The 24511-nt window shown below is 36.5% G+C and overlaps 1 protein-coding gene across 1 annotated transcript in view; it reads left to right on the forward strand.

Moving 5' to 3' along the window:
* BTAF1 (B-TFIID TATA-box binding protein associated factor 1) overlaps positions 1-24511 on the forward strand; it is a 90228-nt gene that overhangs the window by 52109 nt on the left and 13608 nt on the right. The window contains exons 16-30 of the mRNA XM_040254516.1: positions 1170-1319; positions 1609-1748; positions 2368-2542; positions 3862-4065; positions 8986-9412; positions 10682-10872; positions 12740-12893; positions 13312-13421; positions 14790-14991; positions 16108-16256; positions 20971-21123; positions 21357-21478; positions 21569-21736; positions 23446-23523; positions 23658-23787. Of these exons, the coding sequence (XP_040110450.1) occupies positions 1170-1319; positions 1609-1748; positions 2368-2542; positions 3862-4065; positions 8986-9412; positions 10682-10872; positions 12740-12893; positions 13312-13421; positions 14790-14991; positions 16108-16256; positions 20971-21123; positions 21357-21478; positions 21569-21736; positions 23446-23523; positions 23658-23787 (2553 nt within the window). The remainder of the gene's footprint in view (positions 1-1169; positions 1320-1608; positions 1749-2367; positions 2543-3861; positions 4066-8985; positions 9413-10681; positions 10873-12739; positions 12894-13311; positions 13422-14789; positions 14992-16107; positions 16257-20970; positions 21124-21356; positions 21479-21568; positions 21737-23445; positions 23524-23657; positions 23788-24511) is intronic.

Here is a 24511-nt window from a genome sequence, read left to right on the forward strand (position 1 = left end):
GGTGGTGTTTCTACATGGTGGCCCTAGCCCATTTAATGTTAGACATCAAGAAAAGTGCTTCAGAGCTTCCCTGGTAGCACACTGGCAAAGAATCCACCTCGGATGCAGGAGACTTGGGTTCGATCCCTGATCAGGAAGCATCCCACATGCCTCTGAGCTGCTAAGCCTGTGCGCCACAACTGAGCCTGTACCCTAGAGCCTGGAAGCCACAGCTACTGAGCCGAGTGCTCTGGAGCCCTGAAGCCACTTCAGTGAGAAGCCCCTGCAGCACCAAGGACCCAGCACGGCCATAAATAAATAAACAAATAAAATACATTTTTTTTAAGTCCTTTATTGAGTAAGATCATGAATCAAGATTTACATTGTTTTTAATTTATACTAGGATATTACTCTAGTATATTACTCTGATAAGGCTTCCCTCATAGCTCAGTTGGTAAAGAATCCACCTGCAATGCAGGAGACCCCGGTTTGATTCCTGGGTCGGGAAAATCTGCTGAAGAACGGATAGGCTACCCACTCCAGTATTCTTGGGCTCCCTTTGTGGCTCAGCTGGTAAAGAATTTGCCTGCAATGTGGGAGACCTGAGTTCGATCCCTGGGTTGGGATGATCCCCTGGAGAAGGGGTAGGCTACCCACTCCAGTATTTTGGCCTGGAGAATTCCATGGACTGTAAAGTCCATAGGGTCACAAACAGTTGGACACAACTGAGTAACTTTCACTACTCTGATATGTTGGATATTACTAGGATATTACTCTAGCATATACTAAGGGTATTACTTATCTAAATTTAGCAGGAGCTGTTATGTATTGAAGCATGTATTGAATATAGGAATGCATATAGAGCTTTATGATACAAAGAAAGAATTCCAGATATTTACTAAAATTTTGATAACTTTTTTTATGGGTATTAAAAAAAATGATTTTCGTAAAATACTGAGGAAAATACTTTGTATTCTTTTTTAAAAAACTTTCTTTTGTATTACTTTTTTTAGTATACAAACTTATCTACCCTAAAACAGTATTTCAAAGTAAGCCTATTTGTTGAATTTTAAAATTAATTTTTGTGCTATTTCCTACTTTTTTTTTCAATTCAGTATCACTAAAAGTATTAGGTTTTATTAGGCCTTGCTAGAAAAATTTCATTTTCTTGTTCCCTTCTCATTCTTCAGGTTTGGATGGAATTGTTGAGCAAGGCTTCAGTTCAGTATGTGGTAGCGGCTGCTTGTCCCTGGATGGCTGCGTGGCTTTGCTTAATGATGCAGCCTTCTCATTTACCTATTGATTTAAATATGTTGCTGGAAGTAAAAGCTAGAGCCAAAGTAAGTGTAGAGGTACATAATGTATTTGTATGTTCAATTCATAATTATTAATACAGTAACTGTTAAGAAACCTGTATTGCTTTATTATAAGTGTGATATTATTATTGTAACAGAAGGAAAAACTATTTTATTGGAACCTTGACAAAATGCATAGTAATTTTTATCCATTAAAGTTTTGTGAAAGAACTGTATTCTAGTGGAATTGTAACAAATGAGATTATTTTTTATGTTGTCTATTAAATTTTAATGGTAAATCTTTAATTATTGTTTTCCCCGCTTATTCACTTAGGAAAAAACAGGTGGTAAGGTACGCCAGGGCCAAAGCCAGAGTAAAGTACTTCAGGAGTACATTGCAGGTGCAGACACCATCATGGAAGACCCCACCACCAGGGACTTTGTTGTTATGCGGGCCAGAATGATGGCAGCCAAGTGAGTATACATAAATTCAAAAGTCATTTAACCGAAAGATTCCTCCCATGTGTCTGTCAATCCTTCCTCCATCATACTAGAGTAAGAAAAAAATTAAAAAGTAAGAAAACATTTTTCATTCTTTTGAAGTTTTAAAAATAAGATTTGTATTTTTTTGGTGCACATATACTTTAATATTTAAGCTTAGGTGAAGTCATCTTAAATGGCAGATACTAAAATTTGTTTCAGAAGGCAACCCAACAATTGCACAGTCCACAACAAAATTTGAACATCTAGGCCACATAACTGTGTTTTCAGGTCTGAAAATCTCCTTTGTTTGTTTTGTTGTTTTAGTTGCTAAGTCATGTTCGACTCTTTGTGACCCCCTGAGCTTATGCCCTCCAGGTTCCTCTGTCCATGGGATTTCGCAGGCAAAAATATTGGAGTGGTTTGCCACTTCCTTCTCCAAGGATTTGTATTTTTTTTTTATGAAGATAAGATAGGAGTTAAGTCTTCCCTGGGAAAAGTTATAGCTTCAGTAGGGGAAACTTTTTTATAAAATAATTTTATAATTATATAAAGTAATTTTATAATTTTATAAAGTAATTTTTATAGTAACTTCTTTTTTTCTCCCTCTTAGGTTGTTAGGAGCCCTTTGTTGCTGTATTTGTGATCCAAGTGTAAATGTGGTAACCCAAGAAATTAAACCAGCTGAATCCCTTGGCCAGTTACTACTCTTCCATTTGAACTCCAAATCTGCCTTACAGAGAATTAGTGTAGCTTTGGTAATCTGTGAATGGGCTGCTTTACAGAAGGTAAGATTTTGCCCCCAAATAAAAAAGACAATCTAAACTAGGTTCCATTAGCTATTAGAATTATTTTCATTGTATTTTACAAACAGAAAAGTGAAAATTTTCTCTGTAAAAAAAAATTGAACATTTACAGAAAAGTATTCCAAGTTATACTGAAACATTGTTTCTCTCTCATTTGCCTTTAACCCTAGCCTTTTTTCTAAACTCCCCAGTTTTGTACCTGAGAACTACAAAACATAAGAGGCTTTGAGAGCTAGAAGTCCATTTGTATGAGTAGTAGCAAGGGCAGATTTTTGGTCACAGGAAGAATAAAATCAGCACATTTAAACCCAAATCTTTGTATTTCCAAATAAACCATTCCCTTGCAGCCCCTTTAATTTTTAACTTCTAGTAAGATGTATTGATTTTGTGTAAGACTTGCTTCTGTAAATCAAAGAAACTTCCTGCTGGCTTTGTTTATTCCATTGACTGGAATTCTGGAAATTTAACTGTCTGCACTTGCTGTGAGAGTTGCTTGTTACTGCCTCTTAACAGTTTGTCAAAGCTGTGTCTAAAAGTAATTGAGCCATGCTCTATTGCAACTGAAACCCCAGCTTTGCCTCTGGAAAGAAGCAAGGCTCATCTGTTTTTAGGCAGGACGTGGTGTGCTGGAGAGGCAGTGATGCTGTGTTTTTGTGCCTCTCAGACTCAGCAGCAAGTGTTGACAGTTCGGTTTCTGGACCCTCACAGAGCTTCTCTGGACTTACTCTGTGAAGCCCAGGCTGATCACCCAGATCCCACAGAATCCCTCATGGCTCACCACTGAGGTCATTCCCCCTCTGGTTGGGGCAGGCAACAACCAGAGAGAGTGGGAAGGGTTAGTTAAATTTGGGGGCAGGTGAGTAGCTTTTAAATTATATATCCATTTCTACAGTATGGCATGTGAAACTGTGGGTTCAATTGTTAAGAAATCTAATGAGTTTTTAAATAACATTTTTTAGTGCATGCTAAGTGTTCTTTTCTGACTGATTTCTTTTTACAGTTGTATATTTTTAAATCTGTCTTGGAATAAATTCAGAATAAAGTAAGAGTAATTAGGTGGAAAATTTAATGGAATTGTAATAGTTCCATGTGCATGTTCTGTAGTCATTCATATTAAAATTTTAGAGTAGTTCGGGTGTGTTACCTTTTCTCTGTGAAACTAACTATGTTCTGGGAGATAACAGAATATAGATTCAAAAACAATAGAAATTTAGACTTGGTAGTTTGCAAGTGAAGATTATGCATTTCTAGAATTACATTTACATATTTGCCCTGAATATTTGTTGTCTGTTACATTTTAGGAGTGTAGAGCTGTTACCCTAGCTGTGCAGCCACGTTTACTTGATACCCTTTCAGAACATTTGTATTATGATGAAATTGCCATTCCATTTACACGAATGCAAAATGAGTGTAAACAGCTTATTTCATCATTAGCTGATGCACATATTGAAGTTGGTAATAGAGTAAACAACAACGTTTTTACAATTGATCAAGCTAATGACCTGGTGAGTAAAGAAGTGACTTTCTTGATTTTAGAGCATAAGATAAGAAATTTGTCAGCGTCTCGTTTACCACAGAAACACTTGATTTGTTGAATCTGTTTGTGGCTTGGTAGCCTATTGTATATTCAGAATAAAGTAAGAGTAATTAGGTGGGAATTTTAATGGAATTAAATTCCCTTTGGAAAGGTTATTTCATTGTATTGACTTTTCTTCAAACAAGAGAATGGGGAAGGGATTTTTAAAAAAAATCTCAGCTTTGACAAACCAATACACCTTTATTAGAAAAATCGGTTGCCTTTTATCATTTCTCAGTTTTGCCTAAGACTGGCAGAGTATAGGGGTAAAAAAAAGTTTCTGAGTATTTTCTTCTCCCCCTTCCTAACTTACAGTGAAAACATTCAAACATAAGAGAATTATACAATTAATACTCAGATACCAACCAACTAGATTCCAGTTAACACTTTACCAAATTTGCTTTATCATATATGTATTAATTGCAGTATGCAACCATTAATCCATATTTTAATGTATTTCTAAATAAGTCGCAGACAGCTATCAGTACACCTCAACTAAAATTCAGGGTTTTCCCCTTTTTTGCTCTTCTTTGTGTCATTAACTAAAATTTAGTTTTTATGGGGATTTGCTCTTTCTTTGAGGTAAAATATGTTCTATGAATTATACAGATCTTCAGTGGAATATATGATGAATTCTAACAGAAGTGTATACCTTTGAAACCCAAACCTCTGTCAAGATACAGCCAGTGCCATACCCACTTCCCAGTCAATCTCCTACCCTCAGAGAACCCGTTCTGGTTTCTCATGCACCATAGATTACTTTTGCCTGTTCTTGAATTTCATATAAATGGAACCATACACTCTGTGCTGTTCAATGTAAGGATCTTTTTCAGCATGATGTTTTTTAAACTCATCTGTGATGTTATATATATCAGTAGTTCATTCTTTTGTATTGCTGAGTTTTCTTTCATTGTATAAACATGCCACATTAAGTGTAAGCCCTTCTTCTCTTAATGCACACTTGGGCTGCTCCAAGTTTTCAGCTGTTATGAACAGAGCTGCTATAAACATTTTTGTATAAGCTTTTTTTAAGACATGTTTTCATTTCTCTTGGGTAAATACATAGTAGAATTGCTGGGTCATAGGCTGAGATGTTTATTTAGTTTTATAAAAAAATTGTAGTTTCCCAAAAGTGGCTCTATCATTTTACCTTCTAATCAGCAGTATATGAGAGTTTTGGTTGCTCCACATCGTCACCAACAGTTGGTGATGGTCACTTCTTGTAATTTCTGCCTTCCTGGTGGTTGTGTGACAGTGGCGTTGTGGTTCTAACTTGGCATTTCCTTGATGACTATTATAAGTGTAACACTTTTTTATGTCTTATTCACCATTTGTTGATTTTCCTTTCCAAAATGTGTGTTCAGCTCTTGTCTATTTTTAAGTAGGTTGTCTTTTTATTATTGAGTTGTAGGAGTTTTTTTTAATATATTTTAGATACCAATCCTTTATCATATAGATGCTTTCAGAACATTTTCTCCCAATATGAGGCTTGCTTTGTCTTTGAATGAGCAGGTATTTTTAAGTTTGATGAAGTCTAGTTCATCAGTTGTTTTCTTTTATGGTTATTGTGTTCTGTGATCTAAGGTACCTTTTCTTATCTCCAAGTGGCGAAGGTATTCACACACATTTTCTTCTAAAGCATTGTAGTTTTAATGTTTAGTCATCCATATTTATGTTTATACATAGTGCTAAATAGAGACTGCATTGTTTCATATAGATACCTAATTTTTTCATTGTCATTTATTGAAAAGATGTTCATTCTGTTTGTCTCTGTATGCCAGCAGCAGTGTTTTCATTGCTGTGTCTTTGTATTTAGTAAGTCTTTGAGGTTAGGTAGTGTGAAAGAGTTCATCCTGAGTTATAGAATCAGAAGTTCAGCTACTTTACTTGAATTAATCCTGTGAAGGAGCATATTTCATTTCTTATCCCCCTTTCTTATTAAAAAAAACCCCACAATATAGTTGAAATTGTTTTTGGTCTCACCTGTGAGAAAAAGCTAAAATTGCTCCAGTCTTCTTTACTGTTTTTATATAAATTCTCCTTTTTGCGTCCCCTTCCCCATGTTTTGCTTTCTTAGAATAAAATCTCAAATTTTCCTTAAGGTCTTGGGGTCCCTTTTTAGTGTTTCTGACAAGATTTTTTTAAAGCTATTACATGGCCTTTTAAAGCTTTTCTTATTCAGACCTCTTAGTCCCTAGTGGAACTACTGTTCTGTTTCATCAACTTCCTTAGTCCAGTGGTTTTAACCTAGGATATCAGAGTCTCCAGAAGAGCATATTTGAGGGAAGAACAGTTTTTAAAGTTTAATCTTGGCCCTGGCTAAGAGTTGTTATTTGTATCTTTCTTTGCATTCCTATTTTTCTCTTACCGGCCGGAAACAAGCACCTCTGACGGTCTTCCTGTGTCTCTCACCATTCGCATAATTTAGTTCTCATCCATGGGCTGTACTGTCTTCTCTTGCTCTTTTATGTTCTTCAGTTAGGCATTTTTGTTTGGATATCTCACTGTCATTTCAAACTTAACACCCCCAAAACTGGAATTTATTTTTTAACAGAAAATAGCCCTTTTTATCCACAGTCTCAAATCTTGTTAACATTTCCTTTCAGAAAGTTTCATGTGTTTATTCTTTCTCTGTTTCCATCACTACAACCCAGTCAAAGGCCTTAGTATTTTATGACTAGGTCCTGACTCATCTCTAAGGCTCCAGGCAGTCTCTGGTTCATTTCACCCTGCCTGCTGTGCCAGACTAGTGAAGTTCTTAGTGCCATTCTGAACACATCCCTCCCCTACTTAAAAAGCATTATTTTCTTTTTCCTTGATTTTGTTTTTTTCCTTTCTTACCTTCAACACCACCTCTAAACTCCCCATCTCTTTTCTCATTACTCCTCAAACTTCCTCCACTTAAGCCTAGTTAGTTTTTCTCTTGCAAAAGTACACCAGCCTTGTTCACTTTCTTTGCTTCACTTATTCTCTATTCCGTGTCTGAACACCTCTTCCCTTTGCCAAAAGTTCCCTACCCTCAACCCTCTGTGCTCATCCCAAGTTCATTTTTTGACACTCTTTCATCTAAGCCCTGTGCTTAAGCCGTGATGACTGCTGTCAGTTCCTTGAACAGTGCCTCGACTTCCCACTCACTACCTCAACTCTTTTTTCCAAGATGTCCTCATAACTCTAGACTTAACTGTTGGTTAAAAACCTAGCGTAAGTGTTAACTGCCTCTAGCAAGCTTTCGTTGCTTTTGTCATCTGAGAAGAGTTAAGCTGCCCTTGTGCTACCACAGCAACTTGTACTTACCTTAGCTTAATGTTATATTGTCTTTGTCTACCTGTGTATCTCCCACATTAGTCTCAACGTTTTTTTGAGTGCATAAAGACATTGGTTTTACTCATATTTAAGCTGCCTATAATCATTGAAAACTGACAGAAGCATAGTGTATTTAGGACAGTGTTTTTAAACTTAGTAGTGAAACCCTGTTTCAAATAATCTTATGCAGAGCTTGAACACATAAAACAGACAAAGCAAAGTGGAGACTATAAGCTAGAAGTAGAAGTGGTATATGATCATGTTTCTTTGTAGAGAACAGATCACAATCAAGCAGATAAAGCTCAATTTAAAATCTTTCATATTTTATAGTGATAAAAGATCTTAAAGTCTTTCATAGTTTTAGTGATAAAAGAAGATCTTAACTGTGTGTCTATTGTGCTTCTCATAATAAAAGTCTGGCATTATCAATCTTGCCCATAAGAAAATTGATCATTTCTAAGTCTGAAAAATTGGGTTATCCATTTTTAAAAAGTTAGGTTCTTTAATGTTACAGACTTTTCTGACCAACATTGATCAGACTGGATCCATTTATAGAGACTTTTATGATTCCAGTTATTATCAAACAAGACTATTTTTGTTATGTAAGCCATCATACTATCTTTAAATGGTAATTTTAAAAACGTGCACACAAAATCTTATATGTAAATGTTCACAGCAACGTTATTTGTAATATTAACTAAGGTGGAACCAACCCAACCATTCATCAGCTAATGAATGGAAGAATCCAATATGGTATACCCATGTAGTATAATAATATTTAGCCAAAAAAAGGAATGAAGTAATTATACATGCTAAAACATCAATGAACCTTTAAAGATGCTAAATGAAAGAATCTGGTCATAAAAGATTATACATTAGTTTATATGAAAATGTCCAGAATTAGCAAATCTGTGAAGATAGAATGTAGATAAGTGGTTACATAGGATGGAGGAAATGAGGTGTTACTACTAATAGGTATTGAGTTTTATTTTGGAGATGATGAAAATGTTCTAAAATTGTGGTGATGATTGTACAATTCTGAATATAGTAAAAACCATTGAACTTTACACTTTGAGTGTACTGTATGTGAGTTACATCTCATTAAGTTGTTTTAAAAAGGTACAATGAACAGTCTTTTAATGGAGCTTGTAAAGTAGTCTGATGCCACAGTTGTAGCTTTAAGCAGTTCTTGGTAATTAAAGAATTAACAACTGTTATACCATTCTCAAATAATTGATTTATATTTGCTCAGTGTTATTTCACCAAAGTACTATGTGGGCATTATGTGTTGATTTTTCACTCAAATATAAGAAGTCTCTGAAGAGATTGTGTCTTTCTTAAAAAAGTATAATACAATGTTAAATTAAGTCAGATTAAAATAAAGTTTACTTGGAAGGTTTTAGACATTTAGTTTACTGAATACTAAAATGTACTAGTTATTGTAGAATTTACAATTGAAACAGAAAGCTTGCTGTCTTCCCTTTAAGAATTTACAGGCTACTTGGGGTTGATGTCATTAATGATTCTTGATTTCTCTCTTTAATAGGTCACTACTGTTTTTAATGAAGTCACATCATCCTTCAATTTAAATCCTCAAGTATTACAGCAGTTAGATAGTAAACGACAGCAGGTCCAAATGACAGTTACAGAGACCAACCAGGAGTGGCAAGTGTTGCAGTTGAGAGTGCATACTTTTGCTGCATGTGCAGTTGTGAGCTTGCAGCAACTTCCGGAGAAATTAAATCCTATTATAAAACCATTAATGGAGACAATTAAAAAAGAAGAGAATACGCTAGTGCAGAACTACGCAGCTCAATGGATGGCCAAACTACTTCAGCAGTGCACAACAAGGACTCCCTGTCCCAATTCAAAAATTATTAAAAATCTCTGTAGCTCACTTTGTGTGGACCCATATCTAACTCCTTCTGTCACATGTCCAGTACCAACACAAAGTGGCCAGGAAAATTCTAAAGGTATATATATAAACCTTTATTTGGGGTAGAGAAAGAATTAACCATTTAAGTTTGTTTACAGTGATCTACAGGTGTAATTTAAGCAAAATCCAGTTTATGTTGGAGCTTTTTACCATATTGAGAGAATTTGCACTTATTGCTAATAAAATCACAGCCCTCTTAACTCATAAGTTTTTTTATAAAAGACCTGATATCTTTGAGGTCTTTAAGTTCTCACATTTAAGATGACTAAATCCTATAAGACAGGTATTAACCCTTAACTTCTCTTTCAAGATCATCATTATAGGGTTTACTGTTAACAGGGCTAGAAAACTAAACTGTATCCAATGGTGACTGAAAGTTCTTCCTATAAAATTCTGTTTTCTCTAATTTAGTACATGTCTTACGAGATGAGTGGACTCTGTTATCAAATAGTGTTTAAACAGCTTTTCTGTTTTCCTCCAGAAAATTTATATGTAAAGTAGTAACTGCTCTTTGTAGTCTAGTCTCAAGGACCAATGTTTTGTCACATGCCTTAGTCCTGATTTCCTCCCATTCCCCTCCCTGAGGGCTAGTTGAGGCAACAATATTTTGCATTGGTTGGTGTTTCTGAATTCGTGGTTACTCAGAGAAGGCAGTGGCACCCCACTCCAGTACTCTTGCCTGGAAAATCCTATGGACAGAGGAGCCTGGTAGGCTGCAGTCCATGGGGTCGCTAAGAGTCGGAAATGACTTGAGCAACTTCACTTTGACTTTTCACTTTCATGCATTGGAGAAGGAAATGGCAACCCACTCCACTATTCTTGCCTGGAGAATCCCAGGGACGAGGGAGCCTGGTGGGCTGCTGTTTATGGGGTCGCAGAGTCAGACACGACTGAAGCAACTTAGCAGCAGCATAGACTTTTTTTTTTTTTTTTAAAGAGAACTTACTTGCAGTATTTTTTAATGTGTTTTTTTTTTAATGCCTGGAAACAATAACTCATTTTTAAAGAATTAATGTACTTTTAACAGAAGGAGGTACAGTCAGCTTTGCATTAGATATTTCTGGTTGTTAAGAGGATTCTGCAACCTTAGATGTATTAAGTATGGTCCTATGCAGATCAAAATGTTTAACTTAATGTTGCAAATTACTGAGTTTTGTGATCATTTCATTGTCTAGAGAAAATATCATTGGCCTATAAAAATTGAGGCTTAAAAGACAATTTTAAAATGTGTTGTATCTTTTGGAGCAGGAAACCTTTGGTTGGAGGTTATATGCTTTAAGAACTATTTGACTTTTTTCCTTAATAGGATCCAACTCTGAAAAAGATGGAATGCATCATACTGTCACCAAGCACCGGGGTATAATTACACTCTATCGGCACCAGAAAGCTGCTTTTGCTATCACAAGTAGGCGAGGTCCTACCCCCAAAGCTGTCAAAGCTCAAATAGCAGATCTTCCTGCAGGAGGTAGTGGAAACCTCCTTGTTGAACTTGATGAGGTAAATAGTTTTTCTTCTTTGAATACTCTGATTTTAAAACAAAATTTCTTACAGATTGAGAGCTAAATTGTCATATCAGCTTCTAGAATTATATTTTTAAATGAATGAACTGGGGCTAATAACATTTTGGAGTACTCCAGTGACAGAGTTCAGAAAAACTACAAACTTCAAATTTCTCAAGCTTCTTATTTTTACCAATTTAGTTTTCTGATTATCTTCCTAGCAAGAAACCCTCTCCATAGTGGGTATATAAGTCATTCATGAATATGAACTAATTCAGTCCTGTAACAGTGACTACGGAGATGTTAAGTAATAGTGAAAGCTCACTTTTCTCAGTCTTATCAGTGTGAGGAATTACTGTTGACATTCAGAGGATAAGTTTATAATGTCAAATAACTTGTTACCTTTTAGTCAACTTGAAATTTATTAATTGTGTGTGATGTGAGGTAGGGATCTAAATTTATTTGCCCATAGGAACAACCAGTTATCCCAACATTGAATCTTTTCATCCGTAGTTGATGATGATGGCTCCTCTGTTATATATCCTGCTTTCCTATATGTAAGGATCTCCTTGGGCTTTCTGTTCTATTCCATTGATCTACTTCTACAGTACAGTTTTTAAAGACAATTTAAAAAAATGTTTGGTGGGACTTCCCTAGTGGTCCAGTGGTTAAGACTGCATGCTTCCATTGCAGGTTTGATCCCTGATCAGGGAACTAAGATCTCACACTGTGCTGTGTGGCTGAAAAAGAAAAAGAAAAATGTATTTTAACTGTTTGATTTTGAAAAAATCTTACAGTCACATTTTTAACAGTGGAATTCTCTAGGTAGCTCTACTGGTTGCAAGACATAGGAACTTACCTGAGTTGAGCAATAAACTATCAGTGCTAAAAGACATGTGTTTAATATATTTCTGTAAAGTATAGGCCTATTTTAAGTTTTGTTTTTTTTAAACCAAAATCTTATTGTCTGTATTCCTTTAAAAATACTCTGTGAATGAAGACTTTTTCACTAACTATATTATTCTCATGTTAATTTTAATAAAAAATGTATACTTTGATGATTTGCATAGTTCCTTCACTTAAAAATATAATTGTATCTTTCTGGGGGGACTTTTTTTGTATTTAATTATTATGAAATTATTGCTAAGTATGAGGTTACATTAATCTTGTTAAACAGATGCTTATAGTCTGTCCCTTAAAAGTCACTTAGTCATGTTCGACTCTTTGCAAACTCCTCGTGGACTATACAGTACATGGAATTCTCCAGGCCAGAATACTGAAGTGGGAAGCCTTTCCCTTCTTCAGGGGATCTTCCCAACCCAGGGATCGAACCCAGGTCTCCCGCATTGCAGGCAGATTCTTTACCAGCTGAGTCACAGGGGAAGCCCAAGAATACTGGAGTGAGCAGCGTATCCCTTCTCTACGGAATCTTCCTGCCCCAGGAATCAAATCGGGGTCTCCTGCATTGCAGGCAGATTCTTCATCAACTGAGCTATCAGGGAAGCCATGCTATCCCTTAACCAAATATAAATAAGGGCAGGTCATGGGAAGTTTCTTTGGGATAGAGAGGAGAAGAAGAAAACATGTTACTTAGGACTATCTCTAGAAACAGCACGTATTCTTCCATTTCTTTTCTCCAGCCCCCCAAAAGTATTTTATTTTGGATGTAAAAATCTAGCTCAGGATTTTATGCCTATGTAAGTTTATTGAGAGGTGTTTTATAGTTATAACATGTCCAGTAATTGTTTCATTGGTTAAGGGTAACACTGAATTCTTAACACTGATTTTTAAATTCTCTTAATAACATTTTGAAAGCATTATACTTTTTTCTGAAATCTTGTTTTCACCTAACATTTAATTTTTAGGCCCAGAAGCCTTACTTGGTACAACGGAGAGGAGCTGAGTTTGCCTTGACAACTATAGTGAAGCATTTTGGTGGTGAAATGGCAGTGAAGTTGCCACATCTCTGGGATGCAATGGTTGGCCCACTGAGGAATACAATCGACATACATAATTTTGGTGTGTACATATTTTTCCGAGTTGGGATTTAAACAGATTTCAGTGTATATCCATTACATATGTCTTTATAAAATAACAGTGCCTGTGCCTGTTTATCCCAGGCCAGCTGGTAAGTTTTTAAATAGAAGGTTGGTTAAACACATTGATTTTCATATCATTTTGTATACTTTTCTTGCTTTTAACTTTTCCTGTTATGTATTTAGAAAGAGATTTGAAATGGATCATTATATTAAGCTTCTTCACTTCTTTAGGAGTAGCACTTCAGCAGTTAAATTAAGGATGTTGTATTTCATTTTACATTATAAAGCAAAAGAGACTCTCCCACAGTAGCTGGGGGGTGCTAAGACTTTTTGTAAGCTCTGGATTTTGAAAAACTATTTGTAAGGTAATATGCACTTAAATCAATGTATCTTAATAGATGGAAAGTCCCTCTTGGAAAAGGGAGATGGCCCTGCCCAAGAACTGGTGAATTCTCTGCAAGTTTTTGAAACAGCAGCAGTGTCAATGGATTCTGCGCTTCATCCCCTGGTAACTAACTAATGCAAGTGTAGTTTTTTTCCTAATAAAATGAGTAGTCTTATTAGAAAGACTTGGGCTTGAATGAAAAGTACAACTATGATGTCATCCCTTATGATTTCATTTTCTTTTAGATGCTATAACTAGATTCCTTCTTCCTGACAACTTAACTCTTCCAGGCTTTGAGGCAGAGCTGGGTGCGTGAATGAGAGAAAACACTCTGAGAGCTTAGAATACAGGGCAGTAGGAACAGGGCTCTGATGCCCTGAAGCCAGCTGCAGACACAAAAGAAAGCTGCATCCCTGTTCATCTGCACCATCTGAATAATACAGTCCAAGAACAGAATACAGATGATAAAATCTCTTCCCTAGATAAATGTAGTGGAAGGAGGAAGTTACCTCTCTGAGATGAAACTAGTCAGTGGCAAAGATAGAACATGGGTTTATTTTTTAACTATTAAAATATCTCTCACCAAAAAATTAGAATAGAGGGAGGAGGAACATAAACCAGAGAATTAATTATCTGGTTTTTCCACTGAATAAAGTATTGATATTATTCTTTCCATGTAACTGTATTAGGAAGCTCTCTGCAATTTTTAACATCATAAAGGGTTACATCATAGCGTCGATTCTCTATATTCATATAGGAGAGAGTAGAGGGAAACTTTTCCGTTTATATAGTAATAAAGCATATTCTTTTACTTGTTAAATTTTGCAAATTTATCATTAGTAAAGAAGGGCAGAATTCATCTGCATGTGCTCACCCTCCATGATCAAACAGGATGCATTCAGTTGAACAGTAAGGCTAGTTTGTTGAGCAAGTACCTGACTCTCATCAGCATTAATCCTGGCTTCTGTGCATCAGACATTTAATAATAGGATATGTCATGCTCTTGTGATTATATTGCGTATGGAAAGCCAGGAAGTTAAAGTAGAAAATAACTACCAGAGTATGGTGCCTAGAACAAAATCAGGATCACCCAACCCAGTGAATACAAAGTATGTACTTAAACCTAAGCCAGATTTGGAGGTGGCTGATGATGTGTAGTGTCATTTTCCAAGCCTGAGTAGGAGAATCGTGCAAGTGTGTTCCCTACGAATTTTGGAAACTATTGAGTGTTCCCTGATGCTTAAGAGAATATTCAACAGGGGAGAAGTTCTGCACCCATCTATTCTTTTTAAAAGCATTCTAATAATGTAGATTTAGATTAAATTTTTATTGAGTATGTTCTGACAATGTTTTAAGGTAACTGGAGATAATTCTTGGATTTAGCATCACTTGGAATATTGAGAACCTCTGAGTAAGAGCCATTATAGTTGTATTTTAAACATTAGATTCTCTAATGAGTCTTCTGACTTGTCTTAAACTTTTTGTTTTTAGTTGGTACTGCACTTGCCTCATCTTTACATGTGCCTTCAGTATCCCAGCACTGCAGTGAGGCACATGGCTGCTCGTTGTGTGGGCGTCATGAGCAAAATAGCTACCATGGAAACAATGAATATATTTTTGGAGAAGGTTCTTCCATGGCTGGGAGCAATTGACGACAATATCAAACAAGAGGGTGCAATTGAAGCACTTGCCTGTATCCTTTTTCACTTTGACAAACTACTCAGAATTTATATTTGCTTTATTTAAGAGTGACTAAAATACAATTTATTCAGATATATACAGGGCAGTCCAGTGGTTAGGACTCCACACTTTGACTGCTGAGCAAGCCATGTCAGGATTAGGGGGTGGGAGGAGAACAAGCCAAAAAAACCTAGCACCAAAAACAAATGTGCACACAACCTGCCTTGTTCCAAAAAACTACTTTTTCACATTTTATTTCAGTGTTATTTTTATTGCATTATATTATACCTGTATTTATATTTTATTATAATATTCACACAAAAAATTAAAGAACTACTGTTAATTTTGAGATCTTTTTATAAGCAAAAAATTTATAGTCAGTGTATTTTTAAATATGAGGTTGGCCAAAAAAGTGCTTTTTCTGTATGATGCTATGCTACTTTTTTTGGCCAACCCAGTATTAATCAGATACTATGTAGGTAGTTCTTATAAATTTACTATGTTTGCTTTGTTCATTGATTGTCTGGCAAAACGATTAATTAACTAGAAATATACAGACAAGCTTTTTACCAAGTGTATGAGATCCATGAACACTGTTTAACTCAAAATACCTAAAAGATATTTTGGTCTAAGAGCAAGAAAGATGGATAGAGATCAAACCAGTAGAAACTCTAGCTAAAGAAATGCTAAAGATTATGGGACTGAACTCACTGGACCTGCTATCTCCAGCTCAGGGTTGTTAGGATCCTGGTAGGAATATTGGAATTAATCTTAGACACTTAGTTGTGCTCCCTTGCTTGCAATGTAAATCAATTTATTTTGATATGTGAATTCTAGAAACTTGTAGGAATTTCTCTGTGGAAAAAAATCTTAGTAAAGATTTCCTCCAGCATTCCTCAGATGAAAAAAAATCATCTTAATCTTGAGAAAGTTACATAGTTTTTACAAAAGAGTAACCCTGTATAAATGCTGTTATAATTGAATCATAGACCTTGAGGGATAGTCAGTCCCTCATAATACAGGTAAGCAATGAGGAACTGTTTTAGAAGTCACAGTCTTGGTGTATCATTTTGTTTATGAAAATATCTACCCTGGAACCAGTTAGAAATTTCCTTAGTAACTTACTCAGGTGTAATGGAACAACTGGATGTTGGTATCGTTCCATATATTGTACTCTTAGTTGTGCCTGTGTTGGGAAGGATGAGTGATCAGACGGACAGCGTAAGATTCATGGCTACACAGTGCTTTGCAACACTAATTAGACTCATGCCACTTGAGGTAAGTTGATGATAACTTGGTTTATGAACTTAATGTTTTCATTAACTTCGTAATAATTGTAACACCTTTTAAAGAACAAGTTTTTAAAAAAGATGTTGAATATGTTTACATTATAAGTGTTAAGACTTGTTTTAATAGGTAATTTTTTTTTAACACTGTTTTAAATAAAACTGTGGTTCGTAAAAGAATGGTAATTCTTTAGGTGATGCTAATTTCTAGATGCTATTCTAGAAGTGTGTTCCTGAGTATCCCAGTAATATCTAAGATTCTGTTCTGGAGTTTACATGAAAAGTAAATTTGAGACATGGTAACTGAAAGTGTAAAAAGCAAATGATATGTCTGTTGGATTATGGAGAAAGCAGAATGCAAGGCTGAAGTTGAACAATTTTGGAGTATATTTATGGGACAGAAATAATATATGTGGCCAGTACAGGAAATAGAAGTGGCTTGAAGTGAGACTTAGCCACTTAATATATTTTTATGGGATTTTTTAATTCAAGAAATAAGTATATGTGCATTTCATCCATTCTGTAGTATGTGTCCAGTAGTTCCTTTTTAGGCCAGATAATACGCTAAAATACCACATTTTGTTTATCCATTCATCAGTCGATGGACGTTTGGCTATTATGAGTAATGCTGCTGTGAGCATGCACATATAAAGTATTTCGGTGTAAGCTTTTTCCCCTCTCTTTGCTTTCTCTGTGAGGCACATAGGATCTTAGTTCCCTGACCAGGGATCAGACCCATGCCCCTTCAGTGGAAGTGCAGACTCTTCACCACTGGACCACCGGAAGTCCCTGCTTTTCTTTCTTTTGAGCAGACATTTAGGAATGGAATTACTGGGTCATATGATGTTTAACTTCTTAAGAAACTGTCAAACTATTTTCCCAGAAAACTGTACCATTTTATATTTCTACTAGAAAAGTATGAGCATAATACTTTGGAACAGTCTCTGGGGGTACTATATCTGGTTAAAAAAAAAAAGCTGAGTCAAAGGACTTACTATAGGGTACTGAGTACAGTCTTCAGAAGTACACTGCCTGAGTAGTGGGGCCAAATTAACCCTTGCAAGAAGATTGATTTGAGCCCACATTAGCAAAGCCTAAAAAAAGCAACCCTTAAAGGATTGAATTGGTTTCAGATATTTAACTACATCCCAGAAAAAAAAAACTTAAAAAACTAAAATATTTAACCCCCAAAAGTTCAGCACCTAACAGCATAAAACTTAGGATATTTAGCACACATCAAAAAATTAACCAGAGGGAATTCCCTAGTGGTCTAGTGGTTAGGATTCTAGGCTTTCACTGCCATGACCAGGGTTCAATCCCTAGTTGGGAAACTGAGATCCCACAAGCCGTGTGCTATGGCCAGAGGGAAAAAAAAAAAGGTACCCAGGAGAAAAGTCAATCAATAGAAGCAGACCCTGAAATGACCCAGATAATAGAATTAGTATACAAGGTCATTAAAATATGCTCCATGTGTTCAAGAAGGTAGAGGGAAAGCATGAGTGTAATAAAAAGTGAAATGGAAGAAATAAGAACAACCCACATTGAACTTCTTGAGTTGAAAGATACAAGTACAAATAAAAACACACTGGATAGGGTTAATGACAGATCAGATGCTGTGAATTTGAAGACACAGCAGTAGAAACAAGAATGTCATGCAGGTTAATTCCTATTCCGCTTTATCTTGATTCACTGTTACATTTTTGTAAGAAGAATCATGTACTTTTCTTTCACGGATTCAGGGCCTATCAAGCAGTGGGGTTGGATAGAAGCTTTTATTCCCTGCACTGTACTCTTGCTGCTTTTATAGGAATTGGAGTGAGGAAGATATCAATGGTAGGGTTCCTGGCACTGTACAATATTTATGAACCCTAATCATTGTTAGGAAATGTACCTCATTGTATGGCCTTATGCTAAGTCACTTTAGTGGTGTCCAACTCTTTGTGGTCCTATGTACTGTAGCCCTCCAGGCTTCTCTGTCCATGGGATTCTCCAGGCAAGAATACTGGAGTGGGTTGCCATTTCTTCTTCCAGGGGATCTTCCCAACCCAGGGATCAAACCTGCATCTCTTATTTCTCCTGCATTGGCAGGCAGGTTCTTTACCCGTAGTGCCACCCGGGAAGTACAGCCTCGTATCTGGTTGTTATTTATTAAAAGGTCCATGAGGATAAATGCCTGAAGATTTGTTACTTCCATGTAAAGCACTGTGCAGAAAGGCCTCGTTTTGATGGTTATCATTAGGATATTGAATGTGTTAAAATGTTAGTTTCTATCTTGATTAAGTTGTTAATTCTAAAACCTTTTGAGAGAATTCCCTGGTGGTCCAGTGCTTAGGACTCTGAGCTTCTACTGCAGAGGGGACAGGTTTGATCCTTCGTTGGGGAACTAAGATCCCTTGAGCTGTACAGAATGGCAAAAACAGAAAACCCCTTTTGAAAATATAACATATAATCATTTTAAGACAGTATATACACCTCACTCCTGATACTATTTCTGGTATTACAAGAAGCATACACTTGAATTTAATTGAAGTTCTGTTCTCAGAATGTTACTTTTCTTAACTTTTAAGTTTACATTTCTTAATCATAGGGCAGTAGTTCTCAAACTTTTTGGTCTCTGTACCTCTTTACACTCTTAAAAATTAAAGACCCCAAAGAACTTTTGTTTGTTATACTTTCTGTAGTAGAAATTAAAAGTGAAAAGTGGAAAAAGATTTATTAATTCATTTAAAGAATAAATCAATTAGACTTTTGAATAGACCTTTTACAAAGCATTGCTCATTTGGAGAACACTGGCTCACTGAGTTATGTAAATCTTTTAAAGGTTGATTCATATGAGCATACAGTAACAAAAAACAGACTCCTTAGTATCACCAACAGAAAATTTTTAAATATTGGGAAGCACCTTCAGTGCTAAGTTTCTTTTGACAGCTTGCATTTTATCATTGGCAACAAGTTGTGCCACTCATTTTCCTTGAAGTGACCAAATTTTTTAAAGAAAATAATCTGCTAAATACTCAAGTCAGAATAACCATAGTTTGTCAGTCCATTCAAGTAAACTCGTTCTGTAAAAGACAGCTAGGTCAACTCACAATTTTAAGAAATCTTACAAGTGCTTTTCCTAAATATTTTGTATTTCAGTATGCATGGTATACAGCAGAAATGCTTTATGGAATACTTCATATTTTGTTGCACAGAGTGTTAAAAAAGATGTGCCATTCAAAGGTTGAGGTTTAATAAAATTATTTTTACTGCTTCAATGACATTCTTAAGTGAAACCAGCTTGTTTCAAAACAAGGCTGGTGCATGGCTGCAAGTAATAGTGACTGCTCGTATACTTGGTGGTGTCACCGCCTTGATTCTTTTTGAGGCAAAAGCAGTCTTGCCCACCATTACTTTTGTGCATCAGAGCAAAAGTCAACACAGTGGAAAAAGCAAACAATGTCTTATCCTTTGTCATGAAATATCTGCAGTCAGTAACCCTTTGAAAAGGTCTTAGAAATCCTGAGGGGTCTGCAGACCACATTTTGAGAACCAGTACCCTGGGTAACCGTTAACACTAAAATTAAGAGGCTCTATAGTAACAGCATTCCACTTAAACAATACAATTTTGTCATTATCAAGTAACAAATGGTATGGGAAAAATAAGTTGTAGCTATGTTCTTAAAATAGCATCAGTTCAGTTCAGTTGCTCAGTCATGTCCGACTCTTTGCGACCCCATGAATCCCAGCACGCCAGGCCTCCCTGTCCATCACCAACTCCCAGAGTTCACTCAGACTCACATCCATTGAGTCGGTGATGCCATCCAGCCATCTCACCCTCTGTCGTCCCCTTCTCCTCCTGCCCCCAATCCCTCCCAGCATCAGAGTCTTTTCCAGTGAGTCAACTCTTTGCATCAGGTGGCCAAAGTACTGAAGTTTCAGCTTTAGCATCATTCCTTCCAAAGAAACCCCAGGGCTGATCTCCTTCAGAATGGACTGGTTGGATCTCCTTGCAGTCCAAGGGACTCTCAAGAGTCTTCTCCAACACCACAGTTCAAAAGCATCAATTCTTTGGCACTCAGCTTTCTTCACAGTCTCACATCCATACATGACCACAGGAAAAACCATAGCCTTGACTAGACAGACCTTTGTTGGCAAAGTAATGTCTCTGCTTTTCAACATGGTATCTAGGTTGGTCATAACTTTTCTTCCAAGGAGTAAGCGTCTTTTAATTTCATGGCTGCAGTCACCATCTGCAGTGATTTTGGAGCCCCAAAAAATAAAGTCTGACACGGTTTCCACTGTTTCCCCATCTATTTCCCATGAAGTGATGGGACCAGATGCCATGATCTTCGTTTTCTGGATGTTGAGCTTTAGGCCAACTTTTTCACTCTCCTCTTTCACTTTCATCAAGAGGCTTTTTAGTTCCTCTTCACTTAGATGTGCTTATTTAATAATCTCATTATATAGTGCTTTTAAAACCTAATTCTTAAATATTTGTCTTCCAGTCATTAAAATGATACTATTTTTGAATTGGTTTTTCTTTGCATATATGTGTGTGTGTGTGTGTGTTACCTTTGGTATTTTTTTAATTGAGAATAGCTGGTTTACAGTATTGTGTTATCTCTGCATTTACATTTTGATAAGACTTGAAATAATTTCATAATCTGGGGATAGACAAATTAATAGTAGCAAATTGTTTTAATACACTTAAAAAATAATTTTAGGCAGGCATTCCGGACCCTCCAAATATGTCAGAAGAATTAATCCAATTGAAAGCCAAGGAAAGACACTTTTTGGAGCAATTGTTAGATGGGAAAAAGTTAGAAAATTACAAGATTCCAGTACCAATCAATGCTGAACTCAGAAAATATCAACAGGTAAAGTTTTATACTTATCTTATAAATACTGATTATTCCTTTTAAATGTACCTTGAAGAATTTAAAGATTGATTTAATAATTAAAATTCTTGTCTTTGGTGTCTTGTATCCGTTTATTTCTCCCTGCCTGTAAAAATACAGTGTGTTTGGTCTTTGTAAACATGTTCTTTACAGAAAAATATTTTTATGATCTGTTCACATTTACCATTCTTCTCTTTCTCCCACTGTTTCAGGATGGTGTGAACTGGTTAGCATTTCTTAATAAGTATAAGCTTCATGGAATTCTGTGTGATGACATGGGTTTAGGGAAGACTTTACAGTCCATCTGTATTCTAGCAGGAGATCACTGTCACAGGTAATTTTAAATGTTACTTTAACACAAGGCTTTCAGATGCTGAGCAATATAAACAAGCTGGTTAATTCATTGTGTTTTGCTGTTGTAAAGGGCCCAGGAATATGCAAGATCAAAATTGGCAGAATGTATGCCACTTCCTTCCTTGGTGGTTTGTCCACCAACATTAACAGGTCATTGGGTGGATGAAGTAGGTAAATTTTGCTCCAGAGAATATCTCAATCCACTGCATTATACTGGACCTCCCACTGAAAGAATAAGGTAAGAACTGTATAACCAAAAAATGTTTAATCTTTGCTTTAAGTAGTTTGGAAGAATAAAATTTATTAAAAATGAATTCTAGTTAGCTTTTTTGGTTGTCAGACATAGAAGCTTACTTTAAATTATTTAAGAAAAGTAAATGAACATATTAAAAATATAATCAGTGAGACTCATCAAAATTTAAGAAGTTTTGGAACTTCCCTGATAGTCCAGTAGCTAAAACACTGTGCTCCCAATGCAGAGGGCCTGGGTTCAGTCCCTGGTTGGTGGACTAGATTCCATGTGCTGTAATTAAAAACCACAGCTAAAACATGGCCTAGCCAAATAAATCATAAATACAAAGTGTAAGGACATTAACCACTGTCAACAGTCAGTTAGGCTCTTAAGTTTTTGGAGCTAGGAAACTATCAAGAACCAAAACCGTTCTTGGTGCCTTTCCTAAAGTCTTGTGATCATAGCATCTCCTAGGTGCTTCTGTTATTTCTTCATTTTCTATGCACTTTCCCTAAGAGCTACCTCTTCCTTCTTTCCTCTCCCCAAAAGTGCTTTTGGTGCACAGTGGCTTGCTCTAGCTGCCCTGATCCCATAGAACACTATAGTTCTGTTAATACATCTCTGTTCCTAAATACAGGTGTTGAAGAGTGGTGCATCATTTTGTTTTTTAAAGCTTGGATAGTCACAGATTACTGATTAGTCTATAGATTTCCTGCCCTTCTGTGAATTAATAGCTAACATATACTGAGCACTTACTGGTCAGGCATTAGATATTCTAAGCAGTTTTATTTACATTTATGTAATACCATGTATTCTCTTAATTACCTTGTGAGGTATGCATACTATTATTGTTCCCAATTTGCAGATGAGGAGTCCAGACATGGGGCCTGGGAAGAAGATCACTCAGCTAATTAAATAGAAGGTCACTAGGTATAGTTAAATGAAGATTTGAACACAGGCAGCTCAAGAGCTTGTACTCTTAAAGAATTTACTGTAAAGGAATTCATCCATTTATAAGTGGTAGAAACTCAACTCAGACTAGCTTAAGCAAACAGGAAATTCATTCATTAACCTGAGCATCCGGGTGCCTTCTTGCTTCAGGTACATCTGAATTACTGTTCTTCCGCATGCATAGCTTGTTCTGTTGGTCTCTACTGGACTTCTGTCTACTGTTGGTGTAGATAAAAGGTCATGGGCAGTGTTAGGCCTACATTCTCCTAGCTTGGCAACTGTAAAGAACAGACATATTCTCTCAGACTGGCCGGCCTTGATTGCGTCATGTCCCCAAACCAGCCTCCATGACTGGGGAATAAAGTATTGTGAATGGCTTGATCTGATTAAAATGCTTCACCTCTTTGGTGATTATGGAGACATGGGATTGATGGCTCGCACTCGGCCCCCAGCACAGCATGGAATGATGCAGGAATAGTGTGCCTCCAAGGAAGAGGTTTTGGCAAATAAAATGACCTTCTCACTGTGAGTCAGGTACTCACCTCTTTTCTAATCAGACTGAGTTAGGGCCACATGACCAAGTTGTAAGGAGAATGGCCTTCAGGTAGCAGGGTCGTGGATGTAGAGTAAGCAGAAAGGAATATTGGGTTTGGTAGGCAGATTGAAATCACTTTATACAATGGCATCTGTGCTTTCCACTTTGAAAGTATATCACAAACTTGGCAGATTCCCCATTTTCTAATCTTCCTTATTTTTAAATGCAGGTTACAGCATCAGGTGAAAAGGCACAATCTCATAGTGGCTTCATATGATGTTGTGAGAAATGACATAGATTTCTTTAGGTAAGAATTAAAATTTTTTTAAGGAAAACAGTGTCAAATTCAGAGAGAATTGTATCTTTCTGCCTCAAAGACTCTTCATCTTGTTCCTGACATGTAGTAAAAGATGCTAACATTTTTTGTTTATTCTTCCTTAGAAATATTAAATTTAACTACTGTATTCTTGATGAAGGCCATGTCATCAAAAATGGAAAAACAAAATTGTCAAAAGCAGTAAAACAACTGACTGCTAATTATAGGATTATTCTTTCTGGAACACCAATCCAGGTAATTATTTACCTTTTCTTTACTTGGCATTTGACAGTGAATTAAAGAGGTTTTTTTTAGTTTTTGGAATAATTTCCAATAATTATCTTGCTTTTATAATGGTTCATTTGGTATGTAGCAGTATCTGAGCAAACCCGGTTTTAAATCTCATATTTAAAATGTGATTTTAGGCTATAGTAGCCCATGAGTCTAGAGAAGGCGATGGCACCCCACTCCAGTACTCTTGCCTGGAAAATCCCATGGACGGAGGAGCCTTGAAGGCTGCGGTCCATGGGGTCGCAAAGAGTTGGACACGACTGAGCGACTTCGCTTTCACTTTTCACTTTCATGCATTGGAGAAGGAAAGGGCAACACTCCAGTGTTCTTGCATGGAGAATCCCAGGGACAGGGGAGCCTGATGGGCTGTCGTCTGTGGGGTCGCACAGAGTCAAACACAACTGAAATGACTTAGCAGCAGCAGTAGCAGCACCCCATGAGTCAGGAGGCAAAGCCCAAGTGCAGTTAGAAGGGTTTCACTGCAGGAAGGCAACCCACCACGGTGAGCCAGAGCTTAAGCAGAGTGAGAAGGGCTTCTGGAAGGGGTAAACAGATACGATGGTACCTTAGGGTCCACACATACTGGGAAGGCATCCAAAATGGAAAAGTGTGGGGGTTTTTTTTGTTGGTTTTGGTTTTGTGAAACTCCAAGTAGAATTGGAAAGAACCTTTACCTTTTCTCATGACC

This window comes from Oryx dammah, unplaced genomic scaffold, assembly GCF_014754425.2.
Source record: "Oryx dammah isolate SB20612 unplaced genomic scaffold, SCBI_Odam_1.1 HiC_scaffold_14, whole genome shotgun sequence".
NCBI lineage: Eukaryota > Metazoa > Chordata > Mammalia > Artiodactyla > Bovidae > Oryx > Oryx dammah.